Source organism: Corythoichthys intestinalis, chromosome 14, assembly GCF_030265065.1.
Source record: "Corythoichthys intestinalis isolate RoL2023-P3 chromosome 14, ASM3026506v1, whole genome shotgun sequence".
Classification (NCBI taxonomy): Eukaryota; Metazoa; Chordata; class Actinopteri; order Syngnathiformes; family Syngnathidae; genus Corythoichthys; species Corythoichthys intestinalis.
The window spans coordinates 24,300,129-24,319,310 of record NC_080408.1 but is presented as its reverse complement, the minus strand read 5'-3'; the positions used below and the strand labels follow the sequence as shown (position 1 = coordinate 24,319,310).

At 39.1% G+C, this 19,182-nt stretch overlaps 1 protein-coding gene across 3 annotated transcripts in view; it reads right to left on the bottom strand.

Annotated features, from left to right (window-relative positions):
• LOC130929630 (uncharacterized) overlaps positions 1-19,182 on the bottom strand; it is a 441,235-nt gene that overhangs the window by 210,315 nt on the left and 211,738 nt on the right. For all 3 annotated transcript variants that reach the window (XM_057856964.1, XM_057856962.1, XM_057856963.1), the window contains one exon: positions 10,704-12,499. In XM_057856964.1, coding sequence (XP_057712947.1) covers positions 10,704-12,197 — 1,494 coding nt within the window. In that variant the 5' untranslated portion in view covers positions 12,198-12,499. The remainder of the gene's footprint in view (positions 1-10,703; positions 12,500-19,182) is intronic.

Sequence of the window (19,182 nt, the reverse complement as noted above, 5' to 3'; positions counted from 1 at the left end):
GAGCGAGAGAACGATTGCTTGTGTCAGCTCAGTTTCTGTTAGGTTTGACTGGTCTTGATGACCGACTGCTTTCACCACAGAATGTGCTTATGAAAGTATTGCACTTGTAATGGTGCCATAAATAGAATGAATCGATTTTGAATTGGCAGTTCATCTACAGTATTTGTATTTGTTGACATGAATTGTAGTTTTCGCTACTGATTCACGTTACCTGTGTCTTCACTAAGAATGTGCATCAGAGAAAAACATACAAGAAAGTACTTAAATTTATGTGACAACCTCTTTCACGTTATTGCATCACATCGCCAGCCATGTGAGCACTTTCATATTATTATCCAGGTGCATTTCGCACTGAGAGTTGCCAAACATGGAGAACTGTGATGATTAAAAGGGTGACAAGGCAACCGTACAAGTTTGACATAAAGGAACATAATGAAAAAAATAACATGAAAAACTTTTATAGGATAAGCCTGAAAATTTGTCACTGCCCAAAAAAATGATCGGAATCCTGGATTGATGGGAACTTACTGACGACCTAAAAACCTGTTTTACCTGATCAGGCTGTACCTTGACATACTCCAATAATCTCTATAGACAAGCTTCCAAGTTACTTTTGCTTTACTTCCGCATTTCTGCTCGCGACTTCTGTTTTACATGTTCTCCTTTCAAAACAACAATGGAGCTGGAGTAACATTCCTCATGAAAATACCTTAAAAAAGACAATTTGGAAATATTGCATCCATATGCCATCATCACGACAGTCTTCGTAATGTCGGGTGAAAGTTCGGCAAGGCTCCGGAGCTCTTCTGTCTCATAACACATTCTCGTATGCTCAACCTTCGTTAATATTTTTCTAATAATTTCATAAATTGTGATGTATTGACCTGTTTTGCACATTAACCAATCGTTTAAAAAGAATAACATGAAATGGAATCATGTTGACCAAATGTTTTATCATGATAAATATCTGCAATAAAAGCCTGGCTCAGGGAACTGGACACCCCTGCCATGCAGTCCCCCTGAGGTTTTTTGCCACCTTGCACCAAGGCGACTGCCTTGGCTAATTGGGCTTGGGACGCAAGCTCAGGGCTGATCACCCTGCAGCTGGCCGCCTCTGGGGAGGGTGTATAGTGTCAAAGGCCGAAACACCCCATGACCCAGTGGAACACTACTGATGATGCGTACCCACAAATTAATTCCCCCATCTTTTCTACCAGCATTCATTGAAGTCTTTTGCATGTGCCCGCACAGGAATTGTACCATCCCATTCTGTGTTTTCTGGAAACTGCAATAAAAAAGAATGACATACTATTTTTGTTTATATGTACGTACAGTACCTAATAGTATTTCCTTGTAAAAACAAAATCCGTGTCAGCCCTTCTGCACTGGGCAACTGTAATATTATTTGTAATTTCACCTCATTTTGGTCACTCAAGTGGCCGGTGTATCAATCTACACCTCACGTCAACACAGGCTGACAGGTTCTTATAATTTTGTCCACGAATGATCAACGAAATGATAACAAACATACAATCTTTTAGGTATATCTGTAGGCTTAAAGCACATCCTTAATTTATTCACTGCACTGCTTGTTTCGATTTAAAGCGAGGTAGAGCCACACGCTTTAAAGCTGGACTCTGTTCAAAACATTCCACGTCCAACCATATATGTAGGCACTTCCAGGAGTTCACGCACAGCACAGAACGTCTCGGAGTCTCATCTATGTCGCGCTAAATCCACTTTTGGAGATTTTGTGGGTTCCTCTGGTTTGATTTAGCAGTTTTAACTTTGTAAACACACTGCTTACTTCAACCGCAATTCATGTTGTTCTGTCTCAAGTTTGGAGCAGAAATTTTCCAAGATGGCGCCACCCATGTTTTGCTCAGGAAACTTGTCTATATTCTCCCTAAGCGAGTAAACGGCAGGTCTAATAAAGCACAGACAAGGGTCTACCTGCTAGGCATTGATTAGATTAGTCAACTTTACTACTGGGCAATGACATTTAAAGGGATACTGCTGTAGAAGTCAAGATTAACTCATTGATTACCATTGTAATTGAGAGCTGCTAATGGTGAATGCACACTTATCCTTATACAGTGGTAGCGGCGGGTTAGAAAGGAAAAGTTCTAGGTGATGTCACCTTCCCCTATTTTTAGTCCCGCCCGTAAAATCCATGCGGGAGAACAGTATATGAACTGTACATATCTAGTAAATTCTAATGCGTACGCATACTGTAACAGAAAAAAAATTGTAATAACCTTTAACTCATCTTTTTGATTTATGACAGTTTAATCTCCCCTTTTTACAGTTACAATTATACAGTTTTGTTAATGTGTTATTGACATAAGATTTTTTTGTCTTCAAGTGCATGCAATATAATAAGTAAATTTGACCCTTGACTTAGACATAGACAAATTTAAAGTAATGTGACAGAAACTAAAGTATATCAAAGATAATTATTGTGATAGCAAAGGTCTTCATATTACAGTTTTGGAGCATAGGTCCACTAACTTGCCCAAATGCATAAGCTTTCCAGGTTTCAAGGTTAAACAGAATATGTTGTAAGGCAATCCTTACACATGTTGGGTGTGATGCACGAGCAGCAAAAATGAATTTAGGCTGATCAAAAATGAATGTAATTCTTAATCCCATCTCTGCTGAGGTGTCTTTTGCCCTAAAGAAAACGTGTTTCTCTCTCTCAAACACACACATTTCTGCTGCAATCACTTGAAACTCCATAGCAGACCATGTGACAGCATCAATTAAATTCACAATTATAGGGCAAAGACACTCCGGTGTGGGGAAATATGGCTTCTTCTGCGAATGTATGAGTATGTTAACAAGTTTATGTGTATATATATTTGGAAGTGGTTCAGTGCATGGGGCTGTATGAGACACAAATTGAGAGTGTTGTTGTAGACGGAATACAGAGTCTGACAATATCAGTAATTGCTTGTTTGCACGATTCTTTTGAACCTTAGCAACTATCTTGAAGAAACATGTCACACTAAACAAACACTATCCTTGAAGGACGTATCAAGGGCCTCTCAGCCAGACAGTTTATGATTTATAAGCTGCTCCTTTTAGTTTAACATCAAATTTTATTATACTTTAAAACAAAGTGAAAGGAGGGGAAGCACTCTTTAAAATTTATTCCCAGCGCTGTCACTGGTTCCACAAAGTTAGCCCTGCCCCTTAGATCATTTTCAGTTTAGTATGGAGCGTTTGTCCTCTATTGACATCGTAGATTATAGCCTTGGCTCCCATTTCCAGCTTTAGAGATTTATCCAAACCGAATTTTCTGGGATCACACAAAACAGCATGATTCAACATTAGAGTGCAGATTTTCCAAAGGTTCCCATATAAAAAAAAAAAAAAAAAAAAAAAAAAAAGAATTACACACTACCCAATAATAATAATGATACCCAATAATTGTATTCATGCACCGGATCATCTTCCTTGTAGTAAACAAACCAGATACATGAACATTTTGAGTTACTTGCAATTGTTACTAACAGAGTTGACTTTTTTAACGATCATCATCTCTCTTTTTAAACATAATCAGGTCCCTAATGGGGTAAAAATAAATAAATAAATAAAAAGGCCTGTTCACATTTATCTCCTTACCTATAGTGCGAGCCTACACGGGTGCAGATCAGGAGATTAAAAATTCATAAGCATAATAGGATCTCTAAGAGCATTATTTTCTCTTGTGTGCCGTAACTGTCTAATACAACTGGGTCTAATCGTATGCATTTCCAGCCCGAATACTCACATAATGGTGATCTGGGTGTATTCCAAATGTTAGCATCATAATATGGGCGCGAGTGTGTGGTCTGGCTTTGTTCCCTTCTTGAGTAATATTTGATGGTCGGAAATGGTTTTATATGCGGGGTGGACTGTAAAATCTTATCCATTATGTGTATCTCAGGGTTTCATTCTGTAAAAGTCCAATATTTCATTTTTTTAAATGAGGCAGCAGTTAAATATCGAATTTTCTGAAAAGTATGCAAATGTCTTCCAAAATGTTCTACAAAAATTTTTAAGTTGCCGATTCTCAAAATCATGATTTTATCCGTGATGTCTCTATAGAAAAGTGGCTTGTAAAAAATGGCTGAATGCAACAAACTCGCAAGAAGACAGCGAATAGTGATAAAAATGTTTTGTTTAGTCCCCAACTGTAGTGTCAATGGAATATAATACTTTTAGTGCTGGGGAAATAACTATGAACAAGGGCGTTACCAGGGGCGGGCAGTGGATGTAGTACTAACGTCAGTCTGGGCACCGCGTATGGTATCCCATTCATATAGTACTGATGTGTTCTAAGTTTTAACCTTTGCGTTGTTACCTCCTCTTCCACCTTTAAAAAAATAAAACATTTTTAAAAATTAAAAAAAAAGAAGTTAAATTTTGGTTTTGTTCCTAGGGGGCGCTACCCACATTTACGCATATTATTATTATTATTATTTATTTATTTTTTTTTTTTTTTACATTTTATCAAAGTTTTCACCAATGTTCAACTGGCTGTTGAGTTTGGAAAGCATTTTGAGGGGGTAAAAGTAGGGCTCAAAGTGTCGGCGGGACAAAGAATGACTGCTAGGGGGCGCTACATAGTGTATTTGGAATTTGTCTTTACACGGTATCCAAGATTGCACCTGTCTTGACCTGCCTGCCGATTTTGGTTCATTTTGAAGCATTCTAAGGGGGTCAAATTGAGCTCAAAGAGGCTGCGAAACAAAGGATAAGCATAATAATAATAATAAAACCGAGGAACCACAATAGGTTACCTAAATAAAACATTGTCACCTGCATGTCCATACTGTTCAGTTATGGATGTGTTCTACGTCAAATAAGATAAAACCAACTTTTATTTGTTTAGACTAAGATATATCGTTTAAACATTGCCATTGCGATGTGCGCGTGCGCGATAGTCCCGTCGCAAGCACGTGCGATAGTTTTTTGTTTTTTTTAATCCACATACGCTTTGCTCTCTGCTCTGCGCACAGCCTCACACCCTCCCTCTCCCAGCCCTTTGTTCCTCTCAGTCACTGCGGCACTTGCTTATTAAAGTTAACGATGGCTTTAATCTGGCCAAAGAAGCCGGGCAGCAATCTGTCAATCATCGTTTAACTTGTTAAACAGTTTCTGCAAGGAAGCCGCGCTGGAATGAATGTGTGTGTGTGTTGAGACGTTGGAGACATATAAATGCCAGAAGTGATCATGAGGAGTTTGAAATTTCTACATGTCACTCCAACGCTCACAGCTAAGGTAGATAAACAGAAGCATTTAATAAAGCCAGGCATTTATCTACTACAGTACTTTATTCTTGTTCAAAAATTATTTGGTTGGACAGTTATGTTTAAAACTGATCATAATTATGACATTTGAAGTGCTTAAAAACCATTTATTTATATACATTTTTTAAATCACTTTGGGGGGAAAAGAGAAAAAAACATGTCTTATATGTATCTCTTTCCAAAGCTAAATCTGAATAAATACATTGAGCACAAAACACACACACACACACACAAAAAAAAAGGGGGGGTGGGGGGTGGTATGTGCTACTTCGCGGTTTTTCACTTATCGCAGCGGGTTCTGGTCCCCATTAACCACGAAAAACGAGGGATCACTGTACACTGTGGTGATGGTGAGTCATCCAAAGTCTTTCCAAACAGCTATTTAAGTCATCTTATGAAAATTTCTTTTAAAAAAAAAAAATTTAATATCGCAATATGTCGCAACCCCCCCCCCCCAAAAATCGCAACAATAGTGTTTTTTCCAATATCGTTCAGGCCTAGTTTAGACCAAATCACAACAACAGTTATCTCAAGGAGAAAAAAAAACATGTTTTAAGGTGCAGTTGCCCTACGCTGGATTTCGACCTACTTGAGCATTGTAGATTTTTTTTTTTTTTTTTTTTAATGTAGTATTTAAATGCATACATGTGCATTTGCTGTCGTTTACTATAATATGTTTATGGCATGACCACTTCCTCTTTTTGTCACATTTTTCCCCGCACATCCCCTGTGCCAGTCACCGTTTAATCCAGCTGGGAGCGATGTCGCTCGGCATGGTCGCCGCTAGAACTCAGCCCACTTGCCTGGCTCTCGATCGATTCCACTTGTTGCACAAGGAAAAACCAAGTCTCATTTTAAGTAGTAGGAGAGACTTTAATAGCCTTGTAAAGGGCTTTACAAGTTTTGGCGGAAACGGAATAGCCTTTTGTTGTGAACTATAAATCCACATAAACAAATGTACATCGAGATCTCATTTAGCTTAGCAATTGGAGGCATGAGACCCATTCGAGTGTCCCAAATTTGCCGTGACTTGTGTGTCTACGTGCACCAAACAGAATGCTATGACAACGCCAGTGTTCACTGCCGCCGGGAACGCACCCTCCGATTGGCGGTTTTTAGGGGAGTCCACAGGGGCACTGGCCTACTGTCTAATTTGAATGGCCCCTGAAGTGCCCTGGTTCCCATTTTATTCCAAAGCATGGAAGTGAGGGAGAATGAGATAATATTGTTTCTAGAGCGTATTTAATATTAATGCTACTTTTATATTTTAAATGGCTTTTTAAAAAGGTGATTAGATTTATTGTTCCATGTATTGTACGCTTACTTGTACACATTTGATTAAATTCCAGTTATTACAAACTTGACTGGTTTTTACCGGTAGTAGTTCTTGCCAGATGCTTTTACCACCTCATGCAGGATTATCTGCATATTGCCTCGTTGACCAAAACAAGCACTGAACAAAGATGGCATCGACACTTCGCCCCCGTGGGTTACATGGGGCCCCTTCTAGGCCCGTTTCAGAAAAATCCTAGAACCACCACCACACCCTCCCATTGGGTTTCATAATCGGCACCTTTCAAACTAAATTTCTCGGGTCTCCAGGGTTGTACAACCAATGCCAAGGCAAACGGCAGAAATCGGAAAATAATGAACTATATACAGTATATTTTTTTTAATGAAATAAACAATGAAATATATGCATGTGCATTTTTCTGCATTTCGATTTTCGTTTTTTTGGCCAAGTCTTTCAAATATCCAGTTTCAGCCAAGAATTTTGATTTCGGTAGATCCTATTTTAAAGCCATCTTAGTTCCAACCTTCGGCAGGGGTAAGAACTTCTCCCACATTCCATCTTGGCTCTCCAGACCAAAAGAGATGATTGATGGTTTGCTGAACACAAATTAGTTCAACAGAATTCCTACTAGTGACCTTATGTAAATGATTTGTTTTGTTTAAAGTAAAAATGTAATGTTTGCACCAGAACCACCCGACAACACACGCGCTGTGTAAGGCAAACGAGAGTGTAACACTATGAAAAGCATGCGGACAGCAAACATGTGGTTACTACAACCAAACCAAATAAACTGGAATGTATATTCATACAAGATGACATAACTTTTTTAAATTATTGTCAATCTGTTGCGCTGTTCAGTTGTAGTTAGCTTTTGTCAGTAAGCCATCAATCAGTCAATTCTAATGAAGCTAGGCTAGTTAGTACCATAGTCATTGACTGGAATCTGCTCATCCATGCTGCAAAGTTCGACAGAACAACTGCTTCCAAGCTCGCTGAGCGTAATGAAGAGAAAGCCTACTTTGAGGAGTCTTTCCACACTCGCGTTTTCTGCCTGGATGTTGTTCAGTTTAAAATTGCGATACTATTGCCATTGTTTTCGACCAGATTTGGCCCATCTGTACGAATTTCTTTTCTCGTCAATGAGTGAGAAAGTCTTTATGGTCATAAGTGCTAGAGCCTTCAATCTATTCCTTACAACAATCTGATTCAAAGTCCTCCCAATTCGAGGGCTCGCTCCATATGCATTTTCTGCATGAATTTTGTCCAGTTTTTTGTCCATTGGCCATTGAAAAAGACGTACACCGTTAGCTGTGACAATATTGTATCCACCAGCAAGCAAAATTTCAGACATTTTCTCAAAGCTACTATCAAAGCATCTCTAGGGTGAAATGACTCACCTATGTAGAGCAATGAGACTGCTATATGGTTGCTGTAATGAACTACCGGCGTTATCTCACAGCTCAAACCGCCCAGAGGCCTGAGAGCGGTCTTTAAAAAAACAAAATCATGTTAAGTGTCTTTTTGAATTTGGGATAGCCTTTAAATGTTCACAGAAGATGGGGAAAAACAACTTTTACACTAACTCTCCAGTTGTGCAATCCAGCATTAATTCCTTCAATCTTTAAACAATTGACTCTGGAACACATTCTCTAATTCAATAACTCTAAATGATAATATTGGTGGTAGCTATAGCACCTTTATCGAGTGACAAAATATCATAATAGCATTAGTAACTCAATGGGCCTTTCAGTGTAGGTTGTCAACGAATGCTGTATAGTGCCGACATTTGATTAAGTTAGAAATTAATCCACACAAGTTGGGTATTTTGGCCATCAAGTATACAGTTGTTTCCTACTGTGGTATCTTAAACAGCCTGCAGCACTGGGCTCATTAATATTCATTTGCTTAGCAAAAAAGCCACACATAATTACAAATTATTCCATCTATGGAGTATCGAGATGGTTGTAGGATATAAGTAGTAGAACACTCCACTATAAGACCTGTCCGATTGTCCTGACCTCATCGTCATTCTGCGGATCCGTCTTTAATAGGGGAGCGTATTAGGCTCAGTGGATGGCATGTGTGACCAGTCAGTCACTAATAAATTACACAGGAGAGTGATATGAGTATGGTCTCTTGTTTGTTGTGCTGAAAATGTAGTGATACGTAAATCCTTTTAAACGTAGAGTAAATCAGTCCCGATTAAATAGCATTACTGGCACATGTGACCATGAGGGACTTGGGAACTGACATGCAGGAACACTCTTGTTTTGTGCCTTGGGTAACAATCAATAGTGGAAGAGGGAAAGTAAGGCTATTAATTCCTGTGGCTATGTCAATCCCCTAAGGTGGGAACAGATTGGTAGTGATCATGACCAACCCCTTGGTCAGATGCAATTTTGGAATTTTGTTGCACCTCAGTTAATCATTGATTCATTGAAAATTTTACAGCTTCCTTTTAAGGCACATCAATTTCAATTGCAAGTTTAAATCAATGCATTAAAAACTGAAGGTTTAGGTTTTGCAAAACATATCTTGCAACATGGGCACCGTTTTCGCCCGAATATAAGACGGCCCTGATTATAAGACGACCCCCTCTTTTTCAAGACTCAAGTTTGAAAAAAGACTTTTTGAACACCAAATTAATTTTTATACAGAAAATAATTACAGCACATCTGAAACAAATGATTAAAACAATATACAGTGCCCTCCATAACTATTGGCACCCCTGAAAAAGATGTGTTTATTAGCTTCTAATATATTCTTAATTCAAATAATATGGGACCTTAATGGAAAAAAAGAGAAAAATCCAACCTTCAATACAAGCGCATTCATTCAGTGGGGAAAAAATCCCGCATACAGAAAAAATTATTTGACATCAAATAATGTGTGTCACAATTATTAGCACCCCTGGTGTTAATACTTTGTACAACCCCCTTTTGCCAACAAAACAAGGTCTGGGGACTGAGATGGCCATGGGAGGAGCTTGATTTTGTGTCTGGTGAACCATTTCTGTGTAGATTTGGCCATATGTTTAGGGTCATTGTCTTGCTGAAAGACCCAGTGATGACCCATCTTCAGCTTTCGGGCAGAGGGCAACAGATTTTGATTTGAATGTCCTGGTATTTCAAAGCATTCATGATGCCATGCACCCTAACAAGATTCCCAGGGCCTTTGGAAGTGAAACTGCCCCACAGCATCATTGACCCACTCCCATACTTCGCAGTGGGTATGAGGTGCTTTTCAGCATGTGCATCTTTCGTGGCACGCCAGACCCACTTAGAGTGTTTGTTGCCAAAAAGCTCAATCTTGGTCTCACACAAAAATACACACAGTCCCAGGCTTCAACTGGGACCGTGTGCTTTGGTCAGATGACACACATTATTTGATGTAAAATAATTTTTTTCTTTATGTGGGATTTTTTTCCCCACTGAATGAATGCACTTGTATTGAAGGTTGGATTTTTCTCTTTTTTCCATTAAGGTCCCATATCATTTCAATTAAAAATATATATATTAGAAGCTAAAAAACACATCTTTTTCAGGAGTGCCAACAATTATGGAGGACACTGTATTTGAGAGAAAAAGCATGTTATTTTGCCTCATTCAAATCTTAATATCAGAACATTTAAATATGTAAACTAAATGTAAATGAATGGCTTCTGGTTTTTGAAATGTAAATAAACCAATCTATTGTGATAAAACAACAAAATTGCAATAACTGCATTAACCATCAAAGTGAAGTCTAACTGTAGTCCTGAAACAAATCTGAATTAGGAAAAACATTGCAATAAAATAATGCAAACTGGTTAAACTTGAGAGTATCTGAGATCTGTCATGACAGAACATCGCTTCAATGATTTCTGGCGCCATCTACAGTCGTGAATGGGTATAACGTCTAGACTGCGAATATAAGACGACCCCCACTTTTTCAGTCTTATTACAATGCAAAAAACAACCGTCTTATATTCGGGCCAATACGGTACTTGAGGGAACCTGTGGTTTGACATTCCATGTAAATTGCTTCTTATAAAACCATGTCATGTATATTAAAAAACATCCACAGAAAGATCATCCTGTGTAAATGATGAATGAAATGCATATTTTACTTACCCGGCCTATGAGAACAGGTTCAGGTCCAGCGTATTCTTCAATCACAAAAAACTGGTTCCAAATCCAACTTCTCCTGCTGCGAGAGCGTGACCTCTTTTCTTCTATTGGATCCTCATCATCGTCCTCAGACTCTGCTTCCTCAAACATGAGGCCGTTTTCATTGTCTGGGTCAGGCACCTGCACGCCAGCATCTTGAGCAGAGTGGTCCCATTCTGGAGCTGGATGGAGCCTCAGGACATGACTGCTGTTGACAGGTTTTCTGTCTTCATCTACTGAGTAGTGAGCTGTGCCGAGTCCCGTTTGAGTAGTGTGAACTGACTTTGTTAATAGGTCTCGATGGGAATCTGCTGTTCTGTTCCCAGGTCTTAATCCCTGGGGTTGGATTGTCAGCATAGATGGAGTGGAGCCATTTGTTTCAGAAGGAACATACAGTGGTAAATGTTTTGTCATCTGGAGAGGGGATTCTGTTTGGTTGATCGGCACTTCTTTGTTCCAGATGAGATTGACTTTTTCCAGCGGTGTTGACATAAATAGCGCATGTTTTTTCTTGCTCTCGACACCATCTGAGACTTGTAGATCTACATTGTCTGGCCTTTTACTGAAACCTGGAGCCGTCATTCTTGGATTAACATAAATGTCAGAACTCTGTTCCCGATTAAGATCTGGAGTGCTGACCATATTTTGATATGGAAATGCAGTCTGATTATCAACTCCAGTATGTGTCTGAATAATAGACATATCTTGTCTTGCCATTTTAAGTGCCTCTAACTGTCTGTGATTAACGTCAATCAAATCTCTCTTTCTGCTACGACTACTCTTGCTCTTCAGTTTCAGACTGGGAACATTCTGCATTTGGGAATTAACGATCCTCACAAGGTTCTCTTTTGACAGAACTTTCAGAACCTCATAAGTTCCACTGAAGTTAAGTTTTCGATTTAATTCGTTGCCTAAGCCCTTTACTGGCACAACTGTTGCATGAACACTCAAATCAGGTCGGCTTTTGACTCTTGAGCTTAATCTAATGTGGGTTTTATTAGAATGTAAGTCAATCTTATGGTGCAAAGTGTTTCCTTTTCCTATTTTGGTCTCAACATTCTTTGTACTGTTCTTCATTTTTTTAAAATCATGACTTAGCTCCTTCCGCAAATTTACCTCTTTATTGCTGATAGACTCAGACTCATGCTTAGGCTTGACGGCTAGCCTCTCCTTGATAACAGCAGATGGAGTTGCATGATTGGACAGTGCTTTGGTGTGGGAAAGAGGTCCAGTGTCACCTGTCTGTGCATGACTGATCAAATTTCTGAAAGTCACCAAAGGCATTGCATTTGTGTCCATGCTTCCATCCCTTTGGTCTGGAGCTCTGTTCTCCTCTACCTTCATCATGTGTGAGCCACCTACTTCTCTCATTCGCACAACCTTGCTGGCCAAGGTCCCGCTCCACAGTCCTTCACACAGGCAGATGGAAACCAATATGAGCAGATTGCTTTTAATCATCTTGTTTGTAACGAGATTTCCTAATTGGAGCAAGATATGCTTTGAGGAAGGCCTTGTTTTCCAGCTGTCTTCATTCTTTCTGCTCGTTTCCCTTTTTTCATGCCACACCTGTCACTCTTTTAATCTATGACATCCACCAAGCTAGAGGGCAGGTGTCACCCTTTTTCCTTTATTATCCCTTACACCACTTAATGTGTCCGTCTAGCTCTCCAGGTCTCTCTCCCTCTCTGATATTGCGTTTTATTTTATTCCACTGGTCCTTCAGTGATCCTCATTCAGTTTTCAAAAGAAGGTTGAACAACCTGAGAGAGAAAGATAAAGATAATCAAGTTTCAACTTTAATCATTGCACTCAGTTAATTAAAAGTGCAGCTACATAGACAGGTAAGGACACTCACGGTTAGGAGGGTAGGACAGACACATTAACAGAGCCGTAATCTCATTTCACATATGAATGACAAAGCCAAGAACACATCAAAGCGTATCTCTCTAATGACCTAAGTATTATTACGCGACTTCTATAAACCGCATAGCAGCAAAATAACCATCTCACAGTAGCACTATTTTGCATTACATTTACAGATAAATGTCATAGTATTTAAAACTTCTTTTTCTTTACACCTTTGATTAATTAGCTGGATTATCATTGCACTTTTGATTAGTCACACACAGTAGTATGCCAATGAATGCCATTATTGCTGAGGCACTTTCTTGTCATCATCAGGAAATTTTAACATGTCTCACTCAGAATGTGACCTCTGCAGAGAATTCCTGCACTAAATCAACATGTCATGCCTCCATCTCAGTCAAAAAAAGTTTGGTCACCTATGTATTACAAATAAAATTTTCTTTTCATTCACAAACACAAGCATAAAAACCAACGATCACACTTTCTGCTGGTTATATTATGTTACCGTCACTAATATAGACCCACTCCAAAGATAAATAATAGTTTATTTTGTGCAATGGTTCCGACTGCAGAGTACAGAGTACAACCAGAATGTACTGCAGGATGAAGGAATTTTGTCCAACTTTAGTAGCAGTTTTATGCAGGATTATGGAACACATCGTTGTAGGTCCCTCAAAAGACTATGGTGTATACGGTGCATTAAAAGAAGCGGGACAAGCAAGTACCTAACCAGAAGCAGCCCTCCACCCCCAAACAGATACACACGTGCATGCACACAGATTGTGGGTGCGTGATGCATTAAAATCGAAGGGGCTGGTCAGGAACCATAGAGGCCTGTCCAAATCCCCCTGAAGACCCGTAATGAAAATGTAGGTTCCTGCAGTATCAAATATTAATAGTGCGAATTTCTACTAATTACCTTATGTAAATGATTTGGTTTGTTTCAAATAAATATGTAATGTTTTGCACCAGAAGTAGCATACAACACACACGCTGAGTAAAGGCCTTTTCACACTAGTGTCAGCCCATTGTGAAGAGCGGTCCACAGCAAGCACAAAACAGTGTCCCCTGCCTACTGCCCGTAGTTAGCTGGGATAGGCTCCAGCACCTCAGCGACCCTCGTGAGGAAAAAGCGACATGGAAAATGAATGAATGAATGAATGAATGATGTCACCCAAGCCCGCTTTTAATGTTTTGTACATTCGTTCCAAAATAGTTAGAGAATCCTATTAGGCTAAACCAAACTAATATTTCAGTATCAAGTTAACAGTTAAAAACATTAAATAAAATACTCCAGTCCCCATTCTGTATCTGCAGCTTTAAACTACATTCAATTAATTTAATGATGTGAATAAACCTTTGCAGCTGATTGCTCCCGTTATTCCATCATTTCCCTTCTACTTACAACATGTCAAAGTTTTAAAACTTTCATCATATAAAGATAGATTCAAGTCAAGATTTTGCCGATTTAGGAGTATTTCAGATAAAAAGTTGATTAGGTTCGCTACAACAGAGCCTTCAAGAGAAGTCTACTGCTTTAAGATGGCGGCTGTTTACAACGCGGCAACTACTAAACGGCATGTCGCATCTAGTTCTCTTTATATGTTCTAACACCGTCGTCGTCTGTCATTTAGCATCTACTTCTACTATCTACTATAGCCGTGGCCGTATGTTTGTAGCAACTAGCAACTGGGCGTTGTTTGAACCAGTTGTCGGCCGCGGTCAGGTATTTTTGTTTTTTTATCTAGCGGCATGAGTTGAACATGATATTTGCTCTCGGTCCGTTCCTCATTGCGTCCAAAAGACGGCGCTGACTGTGTTTTAGTTCTGCTTTACCTGGTAGAATTCAGTAATCGGAATTTGGATGTTTGTGAATCATTCTCGAATCTTCCACGGCCAAATCGCGAATAATCTAATAATAACCGTGTAAAGAGTTTTATTAGTTTCGGTGAGAAGGTGAATGTTTTCTGTTGTTGTTCGTGAATTACATTTCCACACAAACGCACATTGAGGTACCATTTAGCTTAGCAAGGTTTCATCAGCCGTGATTTGTGTATATCCGTTCGCCGAAATAGCGTGGTAGCACAGGTATAAGTATGCCTGCCCCTCTGTTATTGGATGTGTTGCTGACGTGAGCACGGCGGCGCTCTGAATATAGTGCGAGGCTATTTTTTGGGTCCCACCTCTCGGCCCAAATTCATTCAAACTTGCCATTCCGCCCAAGACGAAGAAGAAGTCCGCTACCACATACACAATGAATGGGTTGCCTCTGAACCTTTCACACTAGGCTGCATGCACACCCACACACACACACATTGTGGATGTGTGCTGCATTAAAATTGAGGTGGCAGGTCAGGAACCATTGAAGCCGGTTCAAATCCCCTCTGAAGACCCGCAGTGAAAATGTAGATGCCCGCAGTGTGATATATTAACAGTGAGAATTGAAGACTGTGTAAGAAAGACACTGCCTAAGAATTAAGGTTATGGTTTAGGGTTAGGACACTTAACGACATCTGTCATAAGCATTCATTCATGTTGATGGCAGGTGTCACGTTATGATAGTTTTATGACTCTGTCAAATAATGTGTTACCCAGAATCCTTCACTGACATTAAGAACCCCAACCCACTCAAGTACATTCTACTACCAGAACTCCATCCATCCAGTGCAGGCATTTCATTTCACACCAGAAGCCCAATTTCCATCCAAGCCTTTGCATTGTGTTGTACTGGTGACACTTCTTTTCGGCAATGTCAGATCCTGTCAGCAATTCACAGGAGTACGACTGAAGTTAGGGTGCAGCTAGGGGGAATAATTTGCACCCTTTTTCTGAGCTTCCCTTCATGCCTCTCTTTATCGCTCTAAACAAACTTGTGATTAACTGAATAGGGAAAAAAAGATTATCCTTCCCTCCCTGTTTTCTATGTTCTCTCTTCCCACATCTCCCACACACCACCTGTCTCCCTCTCAGCTCATCTAGGTCCTTATCTCACTGCTCTTTAACTTGTTTTGTTTTAGCATCCTGTCCTCTTGCCTGCTTGCTCGTCTCTCTCACAGCTGTGTCAATCACAAGGCTGTCAGTATGTCCCTCACCCTTTGAGCACTGACGCTTCCATCAATCAGCCAATCTCATTCCTGGGCCTTGCAACATTGGAAGTGACAGGGCTCGCGCCTCTTGACAACAAGGCTACCGGCACATATATCTGCATATAAATCTGCTGAAAAAACAGAACAAAGAATACATCTAATATTGACATTGCAATAATCGCAAAATGTCAGCTATTTGATCAAATATGAAATCATAGGCGCCATTGCAGAGGTAGCAAGTCGAGTTCTACATGTGTGTTATCTCCAACGTACAGCATGAGGTGTTGATCAGGGTGAATTCAATGACAGGGCCTTTTTTCCTCCCAGAGGAACTTATCAGTGGGGATTTTGATGGCCAGGCAATCATTGCTACGGGCATCTTGTTAACAAGCCTAGGGCAGGTGGTGGGATGTAGGGCAGCATATCAACATGGCACAGCTGAGCACAATTTTTTGTTGGGGAGCTTTTGCTAGTTTGGTATTTATTAGGGCTGTCAAAGTTATCACGTTAATGGGCGGTAATTACTTTTTTTAATTAATCACGTTAAAATTTTTGACGCAATTAACGCACATGTCCCGCTCAGACAGATTTAAATGACAGTAGAGTGAAATGCCGAGTTTTGCCGCCCTCTGCTGGCGCTTGGGTGCGACTGATTTTATAGGCTTCAGCACCCATGAGCATTGTGTAAGTAATTATTGACATCAACAATGGCGGGCTACTAGTTTATTTTTTGATTGAAAATTTTACAAATTTTATTAAAACGAAAACATTAAGAGGGGTTTTAATATAAAATTTCTATGTCTTGTACTAACATTTATCTTTTAAGAACTACACGTCTTTCTATCCATGGATCACTTTAACAGAATGTTAATAATGTTAATGTCAGCTTGTTGATTTATTGTTATAATAAACAATTACAGTCCTTATGTACCGTATGTTGAATGTATATATCCATCTTGTGTCTTATCTTTCCATTCCAACAATTTATTTTACAGAATATATATATATATAATTTACAGAAAAATATGGCATATTTTATAGATGGTTTGAATTGCGATTAATTATGATTCATTTTTAAGCTGTAATTAACTCGATTAAAAATTTTAATCGTTTGACAGCCCTAGTATTTATATATCAGACTAAATTAACAATCATCAAGTAACTGTAGTGTTTAAAAAAATTGGAAAATAAAGCCATAATGCTAGATATTTAGCAAATGCAAATTAAAGCCTTAATTTGTCACCCAGGGCCACTGCTGTTAATAACGGCGTTAGAATATAACGGCGTTACTAACGGCGTTATTTTCTTCAGTAGTGAGTAATGTAATGAATTACTTTTCTCATCTTGGCAACGCCGTTATCGTTACTGAGGCAGGAAAGGCGTGCGTCAATATGCGTTACGATGTTGGTTGATTGACGCAAGAAAAGTCGGAAAAAGACGGACTCACGGAGTGAGAGCAGAGCAGGAGTGGGGAGGAGGCAAGGGAGTGTGACGCCGTTGCAAACACGATGCTACTATGCTAGCTGGCTCCAATAATACCTGACTGTAGCCGATAGCCTACAAACTACGCCCACATGATGCTTCGGTAGATATGACATATATACAGAAGTAGATGCAAATGAAAGACACGGCGGAATTAGCAACATGGGTAATAAAGAACTAGATGCGATAGTAAACAGCCCCCATCTTAAAACAGTAGACTTCTAAGGAAGGCTCTGTTGTAGAGAACCTTCCTAGCAAACCTAAGTTTAAAAACTCAACTTAAATATATCTTTAAATGATGAAACAGTTTTAAAACTTACACATGTCGAAAATAGACAGAAGGGAGCTAATACATTAACGGGAGGAATTTTAACAACTTTAACGGTTAATTCACAACATTAAATGACTTCCACACATAGCAAAGGCTACTATCTAGTTATCGCAATATCCGCAATACCCCTGTGTCTAGTTAAGTTTAGGGGAAAGAATTTAGGGTTAGGGCCAATTTTCCCAAAAACCCTTTAAACTTCACATTGTATGACCTTTTTTTTTTTTGTTTTTTTGTTTTAAATGAAAATTATCACCAGTTACTTTGCCAATTAACTTATTACTCTTACATTTAGGTAACCGAGTTACTGACGCAGTTACTTTTGGGGAGAAGTAATTTGTAGCTGTAATTAATTACTCTTTTTAAAGTAAGATTAACAACACTGCCCAGGGTTTTGTTATCTATCAAAGGTACTTATAGTCATATGTATAATGAAACCTATCACTGGGGTCACCACAAGCGGTATAGAAAATGGATGGTGGACTTTGGTAAAGAACTGGGCACAACCTCCTCTGGTCGTTAGTTACTCACTGGACGTACATACAATTTGTAGACAAACAACCAAGTAATGTTCATATACTAGTATATCGAGACTTTAAAGTCTTAAATGAAATGATTGGTCATTAAAACTAAGAGTTTTTTGTCTCCAATATATGATCATTACAGTTGAGCTGGTTTTATGCGTGCATGGCTGTTAACATGTTTAAAAAGTCATTTGAAACATTGCTTGAGCTTTCATGAGGCCCGAGTTTGACCCAGAAATAAATGGTTACATTAGAAGTCCATGTATGGCTTTGCTCCGTAATCTTTTACCTTGAGCCCTGAGGTGACATGCTTTTCATATTAATAATAATGAGAGAACCAAAACTCATAGTGAGGCAGCTTTCTGATATTTTGGCCCACATCAGTAGAACAGTTTTTCTACAGACCTCAGTTTTTGTCAGACCCTAAATATGATGCATTTAAAGGAAAATTCTACCCCTTCCATTTTAGATTATACAATTAAATGTTTTCTATGGTATTGTATACGTTAGTTTCTCCATTTACAAATGTTTACAATTCCTTTCTTGCGATCCTGTGTTTGTTGCATTCAGATGCATTATTTTAGTGCAGGGTGCATTGCATAGTTCCATTTGATTGACTTATTAAAGCTCCATGTGCAAAAGAATTCTCAAATTTTTTACACTGGCAACATAGCTCTGCAAGACCTTTGCATGAGCGCAGGACAGAGAGTAAACCCTATTGTAACTTTCTGATCAGACCAATGCGGGAAAAAAAAAAAAAAAACATTATTGAGGCTGAATTAGTTAAGAGAATTAAAAGCCAGCCGGACCACCGACTACCATTGAATTGAAGCATTTGACTGCGATAAATATTTGAAGTGTCGAGCATCAATGTGTCTTGCAATTTATATGTACTTGTAGTTGTTTATCAATACTCTAGGGCTGTAGCTAGTCAGTTGGGGGCCCAAGAGAAACGCTGCTACAGTATGGGGCCTTCCACAGCCACATGAGATCAAGAACTGTACTTGAGTTCTTGATCAATTTTCAATCGATCATGATATCAAATTTAGATGCCCAACATTACTGTAATTTTCAGATTATAAGGCGCACCTGACTATAAGCCGCCACCCACAAAAGTTGACACGAAAACGGCATTTTTTCATAAATAAGCAGCACTG